The sequence below is a fragment of the Elephas maximus genome, chromosome 25, assembly GCF_024166365.1.
Source record: "Elephas maximus indicus isolate mEleMax1 chromosome 25, mEleMax1 primary haplotype, whole genome shotgun sequence".
NCBI lineage: Eukaryota > Metazoa > Chordata > Mammalia > Proboscidea > Elephantidae > Elephas > Elephas maximus.
The window spans coordinates 15,592,082-15,613,285 of NC_064843.1; the positions used below are offsets into that span (position 1 = coordinate 15,592,082).

At 43.8% G+C, this 21,204-nt stretch overlaps 1 protein-coding gene across 3 annotated transcripts in view; it reads left to right on the forward strand.

Moving 5' to 3' along the window:
• The window catches only part of BCAS1 (brain enriched myelin associated protein 1), a 115,469-nt gene that overhangs the window by 16,091 nt on the left and 78,174 nt on the right, over positions 1-21,204 (forward strand). For all 3 annotated transcript variants that reach the window (XM_049869836.1, XM_049869838.1, XM_049869839.1), the window contains exon 4: positions 20,058-20,629. In XM_049869836.1, coding sequence (XP_049725793.1) covers positions 20,058-20,629 — 572 coding nt within the window. The remainder of the gene's footprint in view (positions 1-20,057; positions 20,630-21,204) is intronic.

Below are 21,204 nucleotides of genomic sequence, written 5' to 3' on the forward strand. Positions count from 1 at the left end.
GAGGGTAGAAGTTGATCCTATAGATTTGGGAAAGGAAATATCTAAAAAGTCTTTTAAATGCTTCAGGGTAGTGTTTCTCAACCTTTAAAAAAATTATTATTATTGAAGGGAGCCCTGGTGACACAGTGGCTAAGTGCTCAGCGCTAACCAAGAGGCCAGTTGTTCGAACCCTCTAGCAGCTCCATGGGAGAAAGGACCTGGTGAAAAGACCCTAGATTTCCTGGATTACAGCCTAGGGGACCCTATGGGGCAATTCCACTCTGTCCTATAGGGTTGCTATGAGTCAGAGTCAACTCTATGGTTACGAACTCAGCTGCGAACCAAAAGGTTGGTGGTTCGAATTCACCAGCTGCTCCTTAGAAACCCTATGGGGCAGGTCTGCTGGGTCGCTATGAGTTGGAATTGACTAGACGGCAATGGGGTGATTATTATTATTGTCATTATCGCACTTACCCCAAAGAGCTTTTTTAGAAATGTTTTTCCTAATTGCCCCCATGAAATGTTAACACCACAGATATGTCTGTTTATGTACTATATGTATATCTGGACTTTATATATAAAAAGTATAAGTTTTTTTTTCAATCCTCCCAGTACCAATTTTTGCCCCTTTGGGCAGCAGCTCAACAAGGTCATCAAAGTCAAGGTCATCAAGGCACTAGGCTTGGAAATATTTCCCCCACCTAGAATGCGAGCATTAGGGAATACAACTTTATTTATTTATTGGGCCACAGAGTATAGCCAAGCTCTGGAGTCTAACAGAGACCTGAGCTTAGATTCTGGTCTGCCGCTCACTATCTGTGTAAGCTATTTGTACCCTCAGAGACTCAGTTTCCTCATCTATAAAATGGGAATAATAACATTGACTGCCTAGAGGAGCTCTAAGAGCAGGGTGGCTCAGAGTGAACTCCTCAATGAAATCAAGGAGACAGGGCAACACTAAAGGGCGGACTACTATCTCATTGGCTGCCTGTCACTGGCCTTCCTGGTGTCACCTACCAGATTTTCCCTGTTCATATATTGATGCCTAAAGTGTCACAGATCTTTGGGGGAATGAGAATCCACATTTTTCTCCTCCTTTGATTTCTTTCTACCGAATTTATCACATTAATCCTCTCTTTTAAAAAAATGGCTCAGCCCACCCTGCTGATGGCGGCTGAGCGTAAGGCATGATTTCTCTGCCAGGGAACATCATTTTTCAGGAGCAGAAGAATGTCTCTGTTTCACCTGGATAAGAAGCTTCTAAAATTAATAGCTTCCTTGTGGGTTTGTAGTCAATTTTTCATAAAAAGAGGAATTGCCTGATTTGGCCCCTTTAAAAAAAAAAATCAGTGGCATCATATGATTGGATTGAAATCTCTTTCTTCAGCAAAGAACTGTTGTAACATAAGGAGTGAGGATAGAAGCATTTGAAAATGTTGCTGCTTGGGCCTGGTGTGGGGCCCAGTGCCAACAGTCCTGGATGGTTTCATCTGATACAATGAAAAATCTGCACCTAACAGTCCTGGGCTGGAAGAGAGTAGATGTATGTGGGCTCTTAGCAGCCACTGCCCGCCCCCAGGAGACCTGGTGGCGCAGTGGTTAAGGGGCTAGGTGCTAACCAAAAGGTCAGCAGTTTGAATCCACCAGCTGCTCCTTGGAAACCCTGTAGGGTCGCTGCGACTCAGAATCAACTCTACGGCAATGGAGTTGGTGGCTCCCCCTGATTGACTTCAATTTTTGGATAAAATTTCCCCCACTTGAATAAAAGTTCCTGAGAGCTGAATGCTTGCCTTTTTTTTTTTTTTTTTTTTTGGTCATCACTGCAGAAGTCCCAGAGCTTAGTATAAGGTCTGAGATACACCAGTGGAAAAAAAAAAAAATCAAATCTATTGCCATCAAGTTGATTCCAACTCACGGAGACCTCATGTGTTTTTAAAAGTGGAACTACTCCATAGGGTTTTTGTTTTTTGGGGGGTGGCGTAGTGGTTAAATGCTATGGCTGCTAAAAGTTCAGCAGTTTGAATCCACCAGGCGTTCCTTGGAAACTCTATGGGGCAGTTCTACTCTGCCCTATAGGGTCGCTATGAGTTGGAATCGACTCGACGGCAGCGGAGGATAAATTTTATGGAAGCAGAGCATCAGGCCTTCTTCAGCAGTACCACTGGGTGGGTTTGAACTGCCAACCTTTCCGTTAGTAGATAAGCACAGACCGTTCGTGCCCCCCAGGAACCTTTGAGATACACCAAACCCGTTGCCGTCAACTTGATTCTGACTCCTAGTGACCCTATAGGACTGTCCCATAGGGTTTCCAAGGAGTAGCTGGTGGATTCAAACTGCCGACTTTTGGTTAGCAGCCAAGCTCTTAACCACTGTGCCACCAGGGCACCGGAGATACACCAAGGGCTTGGAAATGCATGATGAACATATGGACAGTGGCATTTCAGGTCAGTGGCAGCCAGGGGCAGGTTACCCAATAAACAAGGTAAGCACAGCCTTATTTGTGAGTACTTACTTATCTGTGTGAACAATTCCACTTGGTTTTCACCACATCAAAGATGTGAAATTGTTCACACAGATTAGTAAGTACACACAAGTCAGGCTGTGCTTACCTTGCTTACTGGGTCATCTGGCCCTGTCAGGACCATAAATTTGAAAAGAGGCTTTGAAACTGTAGGAAGGGGCTGTGGGGTTGGGAAAGAAACAGATGTCAGCCATACCTAGGAGCTAAATCCTTGGTGAGGTTAAAAAGCGTGAAATTGTTCACTGCAGATTAGTAAGTAAGCACAAGTAAGGCCATGCTTACCTTGCTCATTGGGTAATCCACCCCTGATGGCAGCAGAGGCTGAGGGGAAGCACTCTCTCTCTTCATGGACTCAGCTGCAATAACAGAACCTGACTCAGAAAAATCGCTCTTAGTTATGAGAAGTCTGGAAGTAGATGGTTCCAGGTTTGGCGTAGCCGCTCAACAAGGTCATCAAGGCACCAGGCTCGTTTTGTCTTTTTGCTTCATCCACCTCAGCATGTTGAGTTAGCCCTTGGGATAATCTACGTGTGAAAACAAGAAGAAAATGGTGGCTTGCACTAGGGTGATGTTGGTGTCGGTTCTCAATAAAAGTTGTTATTTTGAACCGATTGATCCTTTGCACAGGGGTGTGATGGAAAGAAGGGAAAACTTGCAACAGAAACAGCAGCAGCAGCGACAAGGACTCATTCACACACTAGCTGTCCAGGATTTCTCCTTTCTGTGCCTAAAGTCTGCTATTAAATGACAATAAGAGCAGCACCTACCTTATGTAATAGGTTTGTTATGGACACTGTCTGAAATAATGAAATTACCTGCCATATAGCAAGCACTGAAAAGTTAGGTTGTTGCTGTTGTTAGGTGTAGTTGAGTCAGTTCTGACTCATAGTGACCCCATGCACAACAAATCGAAATGCTGCTTGGCCCTGCGCCGTCTTCACACCCATTGCTATGTCCGAGTCCATTGTTGCAGCTACTATGTTTCCTCATTAAGGGTCTTCCTCTTTTTTGCTGACGCTCTACTTTACCAAACATGATGTCCTTCTCCAGGAACTAGTCCCCCTGATAACATGTCCGAAGTATGCGAGACGCAGCCTCGCCATCCTTGCTTCTAAGGAGCATTCTGGCTGTACTTCCAAGACAGATTTGTTTGTTCTTCTGGCAGTCCATGGTATATTCAGGACACTGTAATTCAAGTGCATCAGTTATCACAAACTCCAGCATTTGAGGTTACAGTTTATAGTGCATGGTGCCATTGAGTCAAATTACAAATCATAGTGACCCTACAGGACAGAGTAGAACTGCCCCATAGAGTTTCCAAAGCTGTAAACCTTTATGGAAGCGGACTGCTGCATCTTTCTCCCAGGAAGCAACTGGTTGGTTCAAACTGCCAACCTTTTGGTTAGCAGGCAAGTGCTTAATTGCTGTGCTATCAAGGCTCCTTATAGATTGTAGAGGGTGTCAACTATAGACAATTGAAGGTAGATTATAAAGTGTGAGATTATAGTGGTTATAGTGCAGAGACTTTCATGCCAGCAAATTCCTGGTATACAACGTGGCGACGGAATTCAGCTACGCCTATGTCTATTTTGCCAGCTTAAATTCACCCTCCTTCACATTCCAACTTTTCAGCTTTTGGTTCAATCTAAGCTTTTCTTCCAAAATCTCCTTTAAAACTTGACTGGACTGTTCTGTGCTTCCTAGGTCCTAAGCATTAAACCTCTTGTCAAAACAAAGTTCCTGGTCCCAGAGCTCTTACCCATTTTCTGCCCTCAACTGGCTACAGCCCTCTCCTGGTGAGCTCTCCACAGCCTTCACTTCAAGGGGCCTTCTCAAAACCCCCACCTCTAGCTCCGAGCCTTTCTTCCGCCGTTATCCTATTAGTCAAAGTTCAGTTTACATTAACTTTCCATTGAATAAAATGCTGTCTTCTGTGAGAGGCTTACTTAATGGTGTACATAGAATTAGATCTGAAGGCTATTCTTTTATTCATATATGTAAATATATGGAGTTGGGGGATAAGAAAAAAGGCAAAGCAGCACCCACATGTGACATGGTCTCAGAGCAGTATTGAAAAATATATTTTTTAAATAAATTATGGTGCCTCCAAACAAAGGAATTCTATGCAGCTGGTATAAAAAATAAGGAAGCGCTGTACTGCTAATGGAAACCTTGGTGGTGTAGTGGTTAAGTGCTATGGCTGCTAACCAAAAGGTCGGCAGTTCGAATCCACCAGGCACTCCTTGGAAACTCAGTGGGCCAGTTCTACTCTGTCCTATAGGGTCACTATGAGTCAGAATTGACTCAACAGCAATGGGTTTGGTTTGGTTTTTATGGGTACTGCTAATATTATACAAGCACAGGGCAGTGATTAAGAGTAACATGTAGATCCAGGGTGGCTAGACTCAACTCCTAGTCTCAGTTTCCTCAAATGTAAAATGTGGGTAATCTGCCTCAAAGGGTTATGGTGAGGATTAAATGAGTTACCAAATGTAAAGGGCTTAGACCAGTACCTGCTGTATAGTTAGTACTGTATAAGTGCTAGACATTGTTATTAAGTGGCATAAGAAAAGGAAGGTACAGAACAATATATCTAGTATTCTACCATGTATGTGAAAGAAAAAGAACAAATATGTATATGTTTGTAAATGTATAAAGTGCATCTGGAAAGATACACACGCATTTAATTAAACACACACACAGACTCATAGCTGAGGTTGCTTCTCTGGAGGGAAAATGAATGGCCAGAGGGTGGGAGAGGAAAGGAGACTTCTCTTTCACCAGATATTTGTACATTTTAAATTTTATACCAAGGGTGTCTATTACCTATTCAAAAATGCTTAAAAAAAAAAAAGTATATTTTTTGAACTTTTTGCAGTAGGCACACTTAAACAGTGTAATGTTTTGGTGCCTGCTATGGGTGACACTCTGGGCACAACTTGTAGTTCCACGGTTCATGCCATCTGATGTGATTAGCTTGCACACAGCTGCTGCTAAATAATACACAACCTGCTCCTTCTGTCTTTGAACTGAGAAGAAAACCAGATAGCACAGTTTGGCTCTAAAGATAGAAATGTCCACATGGTTTCAGGATCATGAGTGATGTGAAATTGCCCCTCACGTGGAGGGTAGAGTAAGACAGCCAGGGAGAGACCAAGAGAAAACATGAAAAACAGTGAAAAGAGAAACCACGTCACAAGACAATTGCATGCCAACTCACTTCTTTTTCCTGGGCCCATTTTAACCAGAATTTCTTGGACTAAGCCTGGCTCCACTGCTGGGCCAGCCCCAGGCAAAACGGGAGCTAGGTCAAATGTTTCTTCAGTCAGCGTAATCCTACCTTTGGTTTCTAGGCCCCTTCATTCCCCCAACCCTTTTTTTTTTTTTTTCCTTTTCATTATTTGTAGTTTTTTTTTTTTTTAATGTCATAGGATTGGGTGGGGCTTTGCATATAACACCACAAGCATAGTAAACAGTATACGTATATCATAAGGTAGAATCGAGAAAAATCTCTACCCTAACTCTGACACCACCATTAAACTTCAAATTTCCCTCCCACGTTGACTCATAGCGACCCTATAGGAGAGAGGGGAGCTGCCTCACAGGGCTTCCAAGGCTGTAGTCTTTAGGGAAGCAGAGTGCCACACCTTTCTTCCGCCGAGTGGCTGGCGGGTTTGAACTGCCGACTTTTGGTTAGCAGAGGAGTACTTAACCACTGTGCCATCAGGGCTTCTGAAACACGTGTTTAAAAAAAAATACCTCAAACCTGTTCCTGTTGAGTTGATTCCAACTCATAGCGACCCTAAAGGACAAAGCAGAAGTGCCCCACAGGGCTTCCAAGGAGTGCCTGGTAGATTTGAACTACTGACCTTTTGAATAGCAGCCATAGCTCTTAACCACTATGCCACCAGGGTTTCCAAACACATGTTAGATGTGTATTATTTTCAAATTTATTAAAACATGAAAGAACAAATCGAATATCTAATGTGTCTTCGAGTGACAACATTTGCTCGTGTTGGACCAAAGACTGGTTGCACATCTGAATTTAACTTGTCTGCCCCAGCCTTTTGTAGCCTTATACATGATAGAATATACGTGAGAAAGGGGAGGATGGACATCATGACAAGTAACCCCACAGTGACTGATAATCACTGCTTACTTTACCCATTGCCGTAGAGTGGATTCCGACTCATAACAACCCCACAGGGCAGAGTAGAACTGCTCCATAGGGTTTCCAAGGCTGTAATCTTTATGGAAGCAGACTGCCACATCTTTCTCCTGAGGAATGGCTGGTGGGTTCGAACCACTGGCCTTTCAGTTAGCAGCCCAGCGCTTACCCACTGCACCACCAGAGCTCCTTCTGCTGACTTTGGTGTTGTTGTTTTAGGTGCTGCTGGTAGAAATGTAAAATGGTATAACCACTTTGGAAATCAATTTGGTGCTTCCTTAAAAAACTAGAAATAGAACTACCATACGATCCAGCAATCCCACTCCTTGGAATGTATCCTAGAGGAATAAGAACCCTCACATGAATAGATATATGCACACCCATGTTTACTGCAGCGCTGTTTACAATAGCAAAAAGATGGAAGCAACCAAGGTGCCCATCAACGGATGAATGGATAAACAGATTATGATATATTCACACAGTGGAATGTTCTTGTTGTTGTTAGGTGCCATCGAGTCAGTTCCGACTCATAGCGACCCTATGCACAACAGAATGAAACACTGCCCGGTCCTGAGCCACCCTTACAATCGTTGTTATGCTTGAGCTCATTGTTGCAGCCACTGTGTCAATCCACCTCGTTGAGGGTCTTCCTCTTCTCCGCTGACCCTGTACTTTGGCAAGCATGATGTCCTTCTCCAGGGACTGATCCCTCCTGACAACATGTCCAAAGTACGTAAGACTCAGTCTCGCCATCCTTGCTTCTAAGGAGCATCCTGGTTGTACTTCTTCCAAGACAGATTTGTTCATTCTTTTGGCAGTCCATGGTATAGTCAATATTCTTTGCCAACACCACAATTCAAAGGCGTCAATTCTTCTTTGGTCTTCCTTATTCATTGTCCAGCTTTCACATGCATATGATGGGATTGAAAATACCATGGCTTGGGTCAGGCGCACCTTAGTCTTCAAGGTCACATCTTTGCTCTTAAACACTTTAAAGAGGTCCTTTGCAGCAGATTCACCCAATGCAATGTGTCTTTTGACATGTGCAAAGAGATGCTGACTTTAGAGGACGCTTTATGTTTTCCCCACATGCCACTTGAACTCAACATTTTCATCACTAATTGTTCCAACACACATCAAGCCGATGGTTGAGAATCCCCCAACCCCTCACGACCCAAAAACCCATTCCTTGATTGATGCGATAATTCCTTGGAGAGGACATCCTGGCTTTTTAATATTAAGATGAAAAGCATGAAATCTAATCACCCAGTGAAATTTTCAAATCTAGCACTTCTTCTAAGCCATAAGTATCTGCCTCATGAATCCTTACTCTGAGGCCTTTAAACCAACACATGCATTTCCACAACACAGGAAGCCACAGTTGTTTGAAGTGTCATCTGACTCCTGCAAGCATGCTCCTAAAGGGGTCATTTCTGCAAAAGTTTCTGAGGTCTTCCTCAGTGTTCCCAAGGGCCTTTTGTAAGCCTTTGATATGCAAATACCGTTCTCTTTTGAAGAGCACACTGTGTTGTCATCCTGGTCTCATTTGCCTTCTTCTTTGGTGACTGTTTTAACTATACCATGTCCTCGTCCAGCGATGGTTGTATGTGTGATCCCAGCAACCCCCAGACATTCCTTCCAGGACTCTACAGAATCCTACATCTTTTGCAAGACTTGCAGTTTCCCTTTGCAATTGGCCTGCATTATATTTTCACTTCATTTACCTTTTATCTTTGATAGACGAGGATATTGACACATAGGACAGTGTCACGTAGGAAAGGATGGTTGAACGGGGAATGATTTTCACAAGTGGTCACTTCATTTATGAATGAAATTATTACGACAGTGTCTGCTCCTATAAAAGCAGCTTGGGGGCAGTGTCTGACGTCCTCCAACCCTTCAAGGTGGAAGGAAAACCATGATCAACAGCCCAAGGCTGAACCCTATGAGGTGGAGGTCAGACATGCCTTCTATCTTGGCCATCTTTACCAACTCTGGCACCAACCGTCCCTCCCATAGCTCTCTACTTCTCCACTGGGCTCAGTAATTCCTTGCAATGGCCACACAGAACTCACAGCAACACTCACGATTACGAGGTTTATCAGGGAAGTAACAGGTTGCAATTCAGGTTCAGGAACACTCAGGGTACAGTTCTTCCATCAGGACAGCCTCTTGCCCACTATGCTCGCAGGCAGGCCTCTCCTTGGCCCTAGGCCTCTGCCCAAAGGCACTCAGCTTTCTCTCTCTGTGGGCCAGGAAGCCCACTGGGCTGTCTCCTGCTCCGAGGTCTCTCCTGCCACCGCTTTCTTCAGGATTACAGCTTCTTCTCTCTCGGTCTCCTGCTTCCAGGAGCTTCTCAGCACAGAGATCCTGGGTCCAAAGGACAGACTCTCTGCTCCTGGATGTTCTTCCTTGGTGGTGGTAGGACCCTCCTCTCTGTTCTGGAATAGGCTCTCTTTTAAAGCAAAACTGACCAGTCCCGTCGGTGGGGCACAGTTACCCTCTCACACAGTCCTGCTCAGTCACCTGGGTGAAAGTTGTAAGACCATGGCTAGAAAGGCCACACACAAAAGTAATTAATTAATCATGATGCAGCTTCCCTTGCTGTTCAACCTCTTAACTAGGTGGTTGTCATTAGTCATGGTCGATTCGATTTCGACTCATTGTGACCCATGTGTGTCAGAGTAGAACTGGGCTCTGTAAGGTTTTCAAGGCTGAGACCTTTTGGAAGCAGATCACTAGGGCTTTCTTCGGAGGCACGTTTGGGTGGGTTGGAACCACCAACCTTTTGGCTAGTAGTCGAGTCCTTAACAGTCTGAGTCACCCAGGGGTCTGGATAATGAATTGTCAGGAAAAAACATCACCGCCGCCGCCACCACCACCATGACTAGCATTATGTCAGGGATTCTTCTCCTGCCCCTGTTATAATTGTGGCTGTTTTCTGAGTGCTGTGCTATGCCCCAGGGTTTGTGCTCCCTGCCTTACCCATGTTCCCTGACTTAATTCTCTTATATGTCAAGCACTACGGGAGCCACAGGGGATGCAGCTGTCCTCAAAACACACAAAGTCCCTGGCCAGTTGGGGCTTACATTCTAGTGGAAAACAAATGAGGAGCAAGTAAGCGATGAATCAGTGAGACCATTTCCAAGAGTGATGAATGCTCTGAGGATTGGAGGTGGGGTCACTTCAGATAGGGTGGTCAGGGAAGGCCTGACTTGAGACCCGCATGGTAAGGAGGGAGCCATGGGAAGATCAGGAGGGAGAGCATTCCCATGTGGAAAGAACAATTAGTACTGAGGCTGTACGGTGGGAACAAGGTTGGCGTGTTGAGAGATGGCGAAGAAGATCTCAGTAAGAGCTAAGGCTACAGTGGTTTTGGTCCCTGGTAAGGAGTTTGGATTTGATTTTAATTATGGTGGGGCCCTCATTAGATAATTTTATGCAGATGAACAATATGATCTAAGTTTTGTTTAAAACAAACCAAAAGAAGTCTTGTCAATGGTTCCCATATGTGAGAAAACCTAGTTTATTTCTTGTGCATGGCTTTTTCTTGAAAACCCACTAATTCTATTATCTGCTTCATTTATCTTCCCTTCCTCTCTTCTCTTCCTCCCTCCCTCTCTTCTGTTTTTTCTTCTGTTCCAGCACTATTGCTAGGAGTTTGAGCTTTGGAATCAGGCAAACACGGCTTCAAGTCCAGACTATACCACTTATGAGCTGGACATTGGAAAAGTGACTTTACTTCTCAGAGCCTCAGTTTCCCAGCCTACAAAATGGGAATGCTGATAGTACCTAAATTGTATGATTGCTGTAACACTTAAATGAAATCTCCTGTTACAGAATTTATCACTATGGCTGGCACAGGGGAAGCACTCAATGAATGTTAACTATTATTCCTGCAGTTTTACCAAGTGAAAATTTTTAGCTTTGGCACAAGGTCAGAATAAAACAAAAAATGGCCCTTCCTCAGGAGCTCTGAGAATCGTAATACAAACTTTATTTTAAATTTAACATATAATAAGAATTCTGATGAAACAGCTTGTTTTAAATAAAAACAATATATATTTAGTGCTTAATCTCTGGCCCAGATTCTTGGGTTTCTGAGGATAAATTGATTTGTATTGCTATTTTTAAAAATCTTTCCACAGGACTCAAGTGTGTAGGCTAAACCATTGGAATCATTTCTTTCCTTAGGGCTGATATTTAGGACTGTAAATAGTAATAATATATACAGTTGGCCCTCTGTGTTCGTGTATCCACAGGTCTTGCATCCATGGATTCAACCAACCTTGGATCAAAAATATTTAAAAAAAAAAAAAAGTTCTCAGAAGCAAGACTTGAATTTACCACGTGCTGAGTGCTGAGCTGAATCCACGAGAATGAACTGATGTGCGGCGTCCCCTGCTGTAGCCTCCGCCATCTAACAGATCCTTAGTCTCTCTCCAGCACTCGTAGTTTGAGATTGCTCACCTCTCCTCTTGTCATTATTCCCAAGATAATACAGTGTAACAACGATTTACATAGCATTTACATTGTATTAGATATTCCGTGTATTCCTTCCATCTTCTTTTGATGCTTCCTGCGTCGTCTAATATTTTCCCCATAGAATCCTTCACTATCGCAACTCGAGGCTTGCATTTTTTCCTCAGTTCTTTCAGCTTGCGAAACGCCAAGCGTTTTCTTCTCTTTTGGTTTTCTATCACCAGCGCTTTGCACATGTCATTATAATACTTTGTCTTCTTGAGCCGCCCTTTGAAATCTTCTTTTCAGTTCTTTTACTTCATCATTTCTTCCTTTTGCCTTCGCTGCTTGACATTCATGAGCAAGTTTCAGAGTCTCCTCTGACATCCCTTTTGTCTTTTCTTTCTTTCCTGTCTTTTCAATGACCTCTTGCTTTCTTCATGTATGATGTCCTTGTTGTCATTCCACAACTTGCCCGGTCTTCAGTCACTAGTGTTCAATGTGTCAAATCTATTCTTGAGATGTTCTCTAAATTCAGGTGGGATATACTCAAGGTCATATTTTGGCTCTCGTGGACTTGCTCTGATTTTCTTCAGTTTCAGCTTGAACTTGCATCAATTGCTGGTCAGCTCCAGAGTCGGCCCCTGGCCTTGTTCTGACTGATGATATTGAGCTTTTCCATCATCCCTTTCCACAGATGTAGTCAATTTGATTCCTGTGCATTCCATCTGGCGAGGTCCATGTGTATAGTTGCCATTTATGCTGGTGAAAAGGTATTCACAATGAAGTCGTTGGTCTTGCAAAATACTATCATTTGATCTCCAGCATTGTTTCCATCACCAAGGCCATATTTTCCAACTACCAATCCTTCTTTGTTTCCAACTTTTGCATTCCAGTCACCAATAATTATCGATGCATCTTGATTGCGTGTTCGATCAATTTCAGACTGCAGCAGCTGATAAAAATCTTCTATTTCTTCATATTTGGCCTTAGTGGTTGGTGCGTAAATTTGAATAATAGTCATATTTACTGGTCTTCCCTGTAGGCGTATGGATGTTATCCTATCACTGACAGCGTTGTACTTCAGGATAGATCTTGAAATGTTCTTTTTGACAATGAATGCAACACCATTCCTCTTCGAGTTGTCATTCCCAGCATAGTAGACTGTATGATTGTTCAATTCAAGATAGCCAATACCAGTCCATTTTAGCTCACTAATGCCTAGGATATTGATGTTTATGCATTCCATTTCATTTTTGATGATTTCCAATTTTCCTAGATTCATACATTGTACATTCCAGGTTCCTATTATTAATGGATGTTTGCAGCTGTTTCTTCTCATTTTGAGTCGTGCCACATCAGCAAATGAAGGTCCCAAAAGCTTTACTCCATCCACGTCATTAAGGTCGACTCCACTTTGAGGAGGCAGCTCTTCCCCAGTCATCTTTTGAGTGCCTTCCAACCTGGAGGGCCCATCTTCCAGCGCTATATCAGACAATGTTCCGCTGCTATTCATAAGGTTTTCACTGGCTAATGCTTTTCAAAAGTAGACTGCTGGATCCTTCTTCCTAGTCTGTCTTAGCCTGGAAGCTTAGTTGAAATCTGTCCTCCATGGGTGACCCTGCTGGTATCTGAATACTGGTGGCATAGCTTCCAGCATCACAGCAACACACAAACCCCAACAGTACAACAAACTGACAGATGCAGGAAGCATCACAAGAAGATGGAAGGAATACACAGTCATTGTACCAAAAAGAATTAGTCAATGGTCAACCACTTTAAGAGGCAGCATATGATCAGGAATGGATGGTACTAAAGGAAGACGTCCAAGCTGCTCTGAAGGCATTGGTGAAAAACAAAGCTCCAGGAATTGACGGAATATCAATTGAGATGTTTCAACAAACAAATGCAGTGCTGGAGGTGCTCACTCATCTATGCCAAGAAATATGGAAGATAGCTTTCTGGCCAACTGATTGGAAGAGATCCATATTTATGCCTATTCCCAAGAAAGGTGATCCAACCGAATGTCAAATTACAGAACAATATCATTAATATCACACCCAAGCAAAATTCTGCTGAGGATCACTCAAAAACGGCTGCAGCAGTATATCGACAGGGAACTGTCAGAAATTCAGGCAGGTTTCAGAAGAGGATGTGGAACCAGGATATCATTGCTGATGTCAGATGGATCCTGGCTGAAAGCGGAGAATACCAGAAGAATGTTTACCTGTGTTTTACTGACTAGGCAAAGGCATCCGACTGTGTGGATCATAATAAATTATGGATAACATTGCAAAGAATGGGAATTCCAGAACACTTAATTGTGCTCTTGAGGAACCTTTACATAGATCAAGAGGCAGTTGTTCAGACAGAACAAGCGGTTACTGATTGGTTTAAAGTCAGGAAAATTGTGTGTCAGAGTTGTATCCTTTCACCATACCTATTCAATCTCTATGATGAGCAAATAATCCAAGAAGATGCACCTATATGAAGAAGAACGGGGCACCAGGATTGGAGGAAGATTCATTAACAACCTGTGTTATGCAGATGACACAACCTTGCTTGCTGAAAGTGAAGAGGACTTGAAGCACTTACTAATGAAGATCAGAGACCAGCCTTCAGAATGGACTGCACCTCAACATTCAGAAAACAAAAATCCTCACAAGTCGACCAATGAGCAACATCATGACAAACGGAGAAAAGATTGAAGTTGTCAAGGATTTCATTTTACTTGGATCCACAATCAACAGCCATGGAAGATCAGCAGTCAAGAAATCAAATGACACACTGCACTGGGCAAATCTGCTGCAAAGGACCTCTTTAAAGTGTTAAAAAGCAAAGATGTCACCTTGAAGACTAAGGTGTGCCTGAACCAAGCCATGGTATTTTCAATTGCATCATATGCATGTGAAAGCTGGACAATGAATAAGGAAGACTGAAGAAGAATGGATGCCTTTGAATTGTAATTTTGGTGAAGAATATTGAATATACCACAGACTGCCAAAAGAATGAACAAATCTGTCTTGGAAGAAGTATGACCAGAATGCTCCTTAGAAGCAAGGATGGTGAGACTCTGTCATATATACTTCGGACATGTTGTCAGGAGGGATCGGTCCCTGGAGAAGGACAACATGCTTGGCGAAGTACAGGGTCAGCAGAAAAGAGGAAGACCCTCAACGATGTGGATTGACACAGTGGCTGCAACAATGAGCTCAAGCATAACAACGATTGCAGGATGGGCAGGACCAGGCACTGTTTCGCTCTGTTGTGGATAGGGTCGCTATGAGTCGGAACTGACTCGACGGCACCTAACAACAACAACAACAGATATTCTGAGTAATCTAGAGGCGATTTAAAGTATACAGGAGGATGTGCATGGATTGTATGCAAACAGTACACCGTTTTATATAAGGGACTTGAACATCCACGGATTTTGGGATTCGTGGAGGGTCCTGAACAAATCTCCCTCGGCTACCAAGGGATGACTGTAAATATAACAAAATAACTAATGTTTACTGAACACCCACCATATACAGCCTGTGTTACAAACCTTGTGGGAAATATTTTACTTTAATCCTCACGGTTGCGCTCTGAAGTAAGGTACATTATTTTTGTACCCATTTTATAAGAAAATTGAGGCATAGCTATATGAAGTATCTTATCCCAAGTCACATATTTAATAAATGAGGGTTTAAAATTCAAAGCCAGCTCCTTCTGACCTACAGTCTAAATTCTTAAGAATTCTGCTAAATTCCCACTGGAAATAAGTTCTTGATTACTCATCTAGATAAAATGTTTTCCTTTTACATACACATACAATGCAAAATATCTTTCCTGCAACGAGGAGATCAAAATTTTCAACTCTCTCCCCTAAATGTTTGGGAGTTGCCACTTACACTCTCATTTGATTTCTTTTCATCTCCCCTAATCTTAAGCTCTTGCAGACTTTTTTTTTTTTTTTTCATGAAAAATAAAATCTCTTTGGTATTTCATCTGGTCGTCTGCTTTATGAGGAAACTTTTTATTGAAACCAGATTCAAGAAGGGCTTCTTTCTCCCAAGATTTTTCATATGAATTGAAAGCGTAGATCCGGTCTTCTAGAAGGGACTTTGTTCTTCCCATAATGATGTGAGGAAGGCGTGTAAGTGATGCCCATCTTTGCAAGAAGGCAAAACCTGTAGCTCCGGTGGACTTTTCTCCCTACTCACTCACACAGATTGCTTTTGTGTGTGTTTACTGTTTTGTTGTTGTTAGGTGCCGTCAAGTCAGTTGCCGACACATAATGACCCTATGTACAACAGAACACTGCCCAGTCCTACACCATCCTCACAACCATTGCTATGCTTGAGCCCATTGTTGCAGCCACTGTGTCAATCCAATCTCACTGAGGGTCTTCCTCTTTTTTGCTGACCCTCTACTTTACCAAGCATGATGTCCTTCTCCAGGGACTGGTCCTTCCTGATAACACATCCAGAGTGTGTGAGACGAAGTCTTGCCATCTGTCTTAGTCATCTAGTGCTGGTATAACAGAAATGCCACAAGTGGATGGCTTTAACAAAGAGAAATTTATTTCCTCAGAGTAAAGCAGGCTAAAAGTCCAAACTCAGGGCATCACTCCAGGAGAAGCCTTTCTCTCTCTTTCGGCCTTCTCCAGTCTTCCCCCAAACTAGGAGCTTCTCTGCACAGGGACCCTGGGTCCAAAGGACTCGCTCTGTTCCTGGCACTGCTTTCTTGGTAGTAGGAAGTCCCCCTGTCTCTCTGCTCCCTTCTGTCTTTTATATCTTAAGAGATTGCCTCAAGACACAAACCATTCTGGTACACTGAGTCCTGCCTCACTAATACAACTGCTGCCTGTCCTCCCTCATTAACATCATAGAGGCAGGATTTACAACATGCAAGAAAATCACATTATCGGGAATCATTGCACAGCCAAACTGATACACATGTTTTTGGGGGGACATAATTCAATCCATGACGCCACCCTTGCTTCTAAGGAGCTTTCTGGCTGTACTTCTTCCAAGACAGATTTGTTTGTTCTTCTGTCAGTCCATGTTTTAGAGCATATTTTATTTATTTTTATGTTTACCTAAGGTCTCAAATGACTGTCATCTCTTTTCCCTGAGTGGATTTTTTTCCTTCGCTTTTACTGAGAAGACAAAGTGTTGGTGAGTGTTTTTCATTTCTATCCAGTTTCTCAGAACTCACTCATTTTGTTCTCTTTGCCATCTTCCCTCTTGTCCTAATGCTTACGAGGTAGGCTTGAGGAGCCCAAGACAGCTTTGCTAGAAAAAGATTGATTGCTCGTAGTTGGCAAATGAACAGGTACTTGGAATTCTCTCCCAGTCAACGAGTATATACTCAATTTAAACAGGCATACACGAAAAGGAGGATTTATTGATTCATGTAACTGTAAAGCCTGACAATAAAATTGGCTTCAGGCATAGCTGGATCTAGGTGTCCATATGATATCATTGGACATCTGCTCCTTGGATCACCTGGCTCTCCTTCTGTTTCTGTTGGTTTCATTCTCAAGCAATTACTTCCCAATGTGATAGCCAAAACCACCAACACTTCCAATCCAACTGATTTGGCAACCAAGCACAAATAATACATTTTTTTTTCTAATAGGTCCTACCAAAGTCTCAGGAATAATTTTTATCGGTCTAGTTTAGGTCATGTGTCCACCTGGGAGATGAGCATCTTAGCCTGGAAACTACAAGCTCCAATAACAGACTTAAGTATGTACCCACTCAAATTTGGGGGACAGAGCTTCAGTTGTCATGGAATTTGCCATCTGAGAAGTCCTAGTTCTAACAAGCTATCAAAAACATTTTAACCCATTCTCTGACAGCAAGAGCTTTTTTTTTTTTTTTTGCATCTGCTGAAATCTCTGTGTTGAAGTCTAGATCAGAGACCCAGATGCAAGGACTTATTCTTTATCAAAGTGATAATAGCTTGGCACTTTTAAAAAATCCATCCAAAGGAAGATTTTTTTTTTTTTTTTCTAAAGACTTTTTCTCTGACTATGAAGAGTTCGCCTGCTAACTGAGAACTTGGTTATTTGAACCTACCAGCCGCTGTATGGGAGAAAGATGTGGCAGTCTGCTTCTGTAAAGACTACAGCCTTGGAAACCCTCTAGGGCAGTTCTACTCTGACCTGTAGGGTTGCTGAGAGCCAGACTTGATGGCAGCGGCTTTATAACACTATTGTTTACCAGTAATTCCTTTAGTTCCTGGCCAGAGGGTGGAGAAGGGAGGAAAAGGCTGAAGGAAACCAGTGGATGCTCTTAGCATCTCGAAAAGCCGTTCCTTGTTTTGAATCTTAGCCTCTCCTTTTTTTGTCAACTGTTTCCTCTTCTCCTGGCATGGGCCAGTCCCACAATTCATTTATATGCACCCTGACACTTCAGTTGCCTCACTTGCTGACTTGGCTCCCTGACACCTCCATCCATCACTTCCTCACTCTCCCTCTGTCTCCCTTGCCTGCTGTTTCTCTGTCTCTTCCCTCCATGAGAATATTTGCCACTGTTAGGAATTCTTGGGCCACAGAGAAAAGGTTAAGAAGAACTGGAAGATAGAGCCATTGTGCTGGCACACTGATTTCCTTGAGATCTGGATTTGGGAGGAGCCCCTAGTTCTTGTCACTGGGCATCCTGGCCATTTCTTATCTGCTCCTTAGTGCTTGATGAGGAGACTGCAATTCTGCCTGAGAATCCAGCTCTGCTCTCTCTCTTGCTCTCTCAGAGGGTCTCTCACTCTAGACATTGTGTGTTTGGCAAAACAATTGCTGGTGTGTGTGTGTGTGTGTGTGTGTGTGTGTGTGTGCGTGTGCGTGTTTCCTACTACATATTGATGAGAGACACAAGCCCTCCAAAAGAAATGTCAGTTCTCCCCTTTCTCTCCTCTCTTTCTCCAAATAGATATTAAGGAGCGTCTGGCTACAACTGTGTAAAACCAAAATGCAGTGTTGGCAAAGACATGGGAAGAAACTTAAAAATAATCTCCAAACCAGTTGCCATCAAGTGAATTTGGACTCCTGGTGACTCCACGTGTGTCAGGGTAGAACTGCATTCTATAGGGCTTTCAGTGGCTGATTTTTTGGAAGTAGATTGCCAGCCCTTTCTTCCGAGGTGCTTCTGGGCAGACTCAGCTGCCAACTTTTCAGTTAGCAGCTGAGTACATTAGCCATTTGTACCACACAATATCTGTCAATTATTAGGCATCTACTTTTTTTTTTACCCTGGGAAAAGGCATTGTGCCAGAATTTTTTGTCTGAGTTTTCTTGTTTAAGTACCACAACAAGCCTGCAGGGGAGCTACTATTGTACCCATTTTACAAATGAGGAAATTCAGAGACTTTTGGTGACTTCTCTAATATCACAAGCTTACCAGTAGAGAATCTCAATCTTTAAATGCGATTCAGTATTTCTTGGTATACTTTTTTTCCCCTCAATATTACCCTGCTTTATACAAGGGACCTAGAAAAAAGGCAGTTCAGTTCTAGGTTGAGACAGGGGTGAGAACAGGAATAGGCGGTTATTAGAAACAACACCCGTCCCTGGAGAAGGCAGAACCTGCTTTGGGACACACCATCTTGGACAGCTCAACCTACACCTTTTAGTCCACATGAGCCTGAGGTCTAATTTGCCTTATGTGGACATCTGGTCTTCCAGCCTTCAAATCAGAAGCTTCCCTAGTATCACTTGCTAAAATCTTCCAGTATTACCAACAGAATATATAACTACAGGCCATATGGTCTCCAACATACCTGACAATCATGAAGATGGCACAGCACCAGGCAACATGGCCTACCATTATAAATAAGGTCGCCTTGAGTTAGAGCTGACTCAGTGGCAACTAATAACAGATATGGTAAAATAGAGTGAGCGGGAACTTAGGAGTTGGATTTCTTCTGCTCATAAGCAGACTCCGCTACTTGCCAACCTCTGGGCAGCCCTGGGAAACCCTGGTGGCACAGCAGTTAACAGCTATGGTTGCTAACCAAGATGTCAGCAGTTCGAATCCACCAGGCACTCCTTGGAAACTCTGTGGGCAGTTCTACTCTGTCCTATAGGGTCGCTATTAGTTGGAATCGACTCGAGGGCAACGACGTTGGTTTGGGTAGCCTGGGGAAGGTGAATCTGCTGTTCGGGCTCTCCCTGTTCTCACTCACGTATGACGCTAGGTGTAATGTTCATGATGATCACTGAGCACTTGCTGTATTCTGGGCACTGTTCCACATGCTTTAAGAGTATTAACTCATGTAACCCTGGTAACAAAATGTGAGGTAGGTTCTACTATTTGCTTCATTTGACCAGAAAACTAAGGCAGAGAAAAGCTAGGTAACTTGGATTCAGACAGACATTCTAGCTCAGTAGTTCTTGCCCCCTACAAGACATTTGACAATTTTAGGTTGTCAAACTGGGGAGATGCTACCTGCACTTAATGGGTAGAGGCCAGGGGTGCTGTTAAACATCCTATAATACAAAGGACAGCCCCCCAGCAAAGAATGATCCAGCCCCACATGCCAGCAGTGCAGAGGCTGGGAAACCTTGTTCTAGCTCCAGAGTCCACACTCATTACTGCTGTACTAACTGACTCCCAGTTGAAGCGGTGATAACATATTTCCCTGGGGTTCCTGCGAAGGTCAAAGTGGAGACTTAGGGTGCCAGGGAATAGTCCAGCTCCAGAAGCCAGTGGGCTGGCGGCAATTGGCTTTCCCTCCTCGCTGACCTTCCCTTTCCCTCTTCCGAGAGGAGCAGGGTCAGGAAATGTCTAGGTAGCTAACTGCTTCTCCCCAGAGTGACCAGAGAACAACACAGTCCCAGTGTGCATCACAGCCTTTGTCTATGAAGCGTTTGGAGTCCATTATGAATCCTTGAGTTTCCTCGCTTGGTTGAATAACTGCTGTTTATGTTTGTGTTTACAGTCGATTTGGGAATAAGTGTCCAAGAGGACAATGTGGCCGCTTCTTCCCCCAAGACAATGGAGATAAGCAGCGTTGCGGATGCCAGCGGAAAGAATCTTGGGAAAGAGGCCAAACCCGAGGCACCAGCTGCTAAATCTCGTTTTTTCTTGACACTCTCTCGGCCTGTACCAGGACGTGCCAGAGACCAAGCCACGGATTCATCCATTGGATCAGTACAGCTTGATGTCAGCTCCAATAAGGCCCCAGTGAACAAAGCCCCAAGTGAGAGCATGGCACTCCCGGTGGCAGCTGCAGCGGGGTCCGGCCCCGATAAAACCCCAGAGCAGACCCCCGCTGAAGACGAAGCCACCTCTTCCTCTTGGGGACCAGCCCCTCCCCCCCCTGAGTCAGGGGGAGCAGCTCCCTCCAAGCCCAAGGACACCAGCTTTTTCGACAAACTCTTCAAACTGGACAAGGGACGCCAAAAGGCACCAGCTGATAACCAACCAGAAACCCGGCCTGCAGAGCGTCAGGAAGAGGCTGCTGAAACTGCCGGGTTACCCAGGCCGTCCGACGATGGCCCCGCAGAGCAGGCAAGTGCTTACAAAGGATTGTTTCACTCCTAAGGTGAGCGCGGGGGCACAAGTTGGGTAAGACCCAGACCGCACGCATGCTGGCTGCAGTCACCCAGGGCCTTTGACAAGGTATCAAGCTGTTGACCCTTCTAGAACAAATAGCACGTTGTAGGGTAGTGTCTCCCCAGTGTTTCTGTGGGCAGAAACATCTGTTTGAAGAACAATAGCAGCTGTGGCATCTGTTTTGTGTAAAAGAGGAGCTGCGTCACACACAGGTGAGCTCGCCCTGCCATTTATCAAAGGTGGAGATAGACAGGTTGTGTTTCTTATCAGTGGAGTTTGGAGGGAAAGACATTAGTGGAATAAAAATGGTTCCTGAAAGACTTAAATGCCCTGCCTGGTCTTGTTTGACATACAGCATGGTTTATAGGATTTAGCTGGAACGCATTTCCTTCCCTGCTTTTCATGGCCTGGATTGATCTTTAGCTATCTTTGGCACTAAGGCCTGGGTTTGAATAAAGAGCTTTTACAGTTCTGGGCAGGCTCTTTTAGGTACTCACTTATTTTCTACCAGGCTGGAGCAATATCTTTGT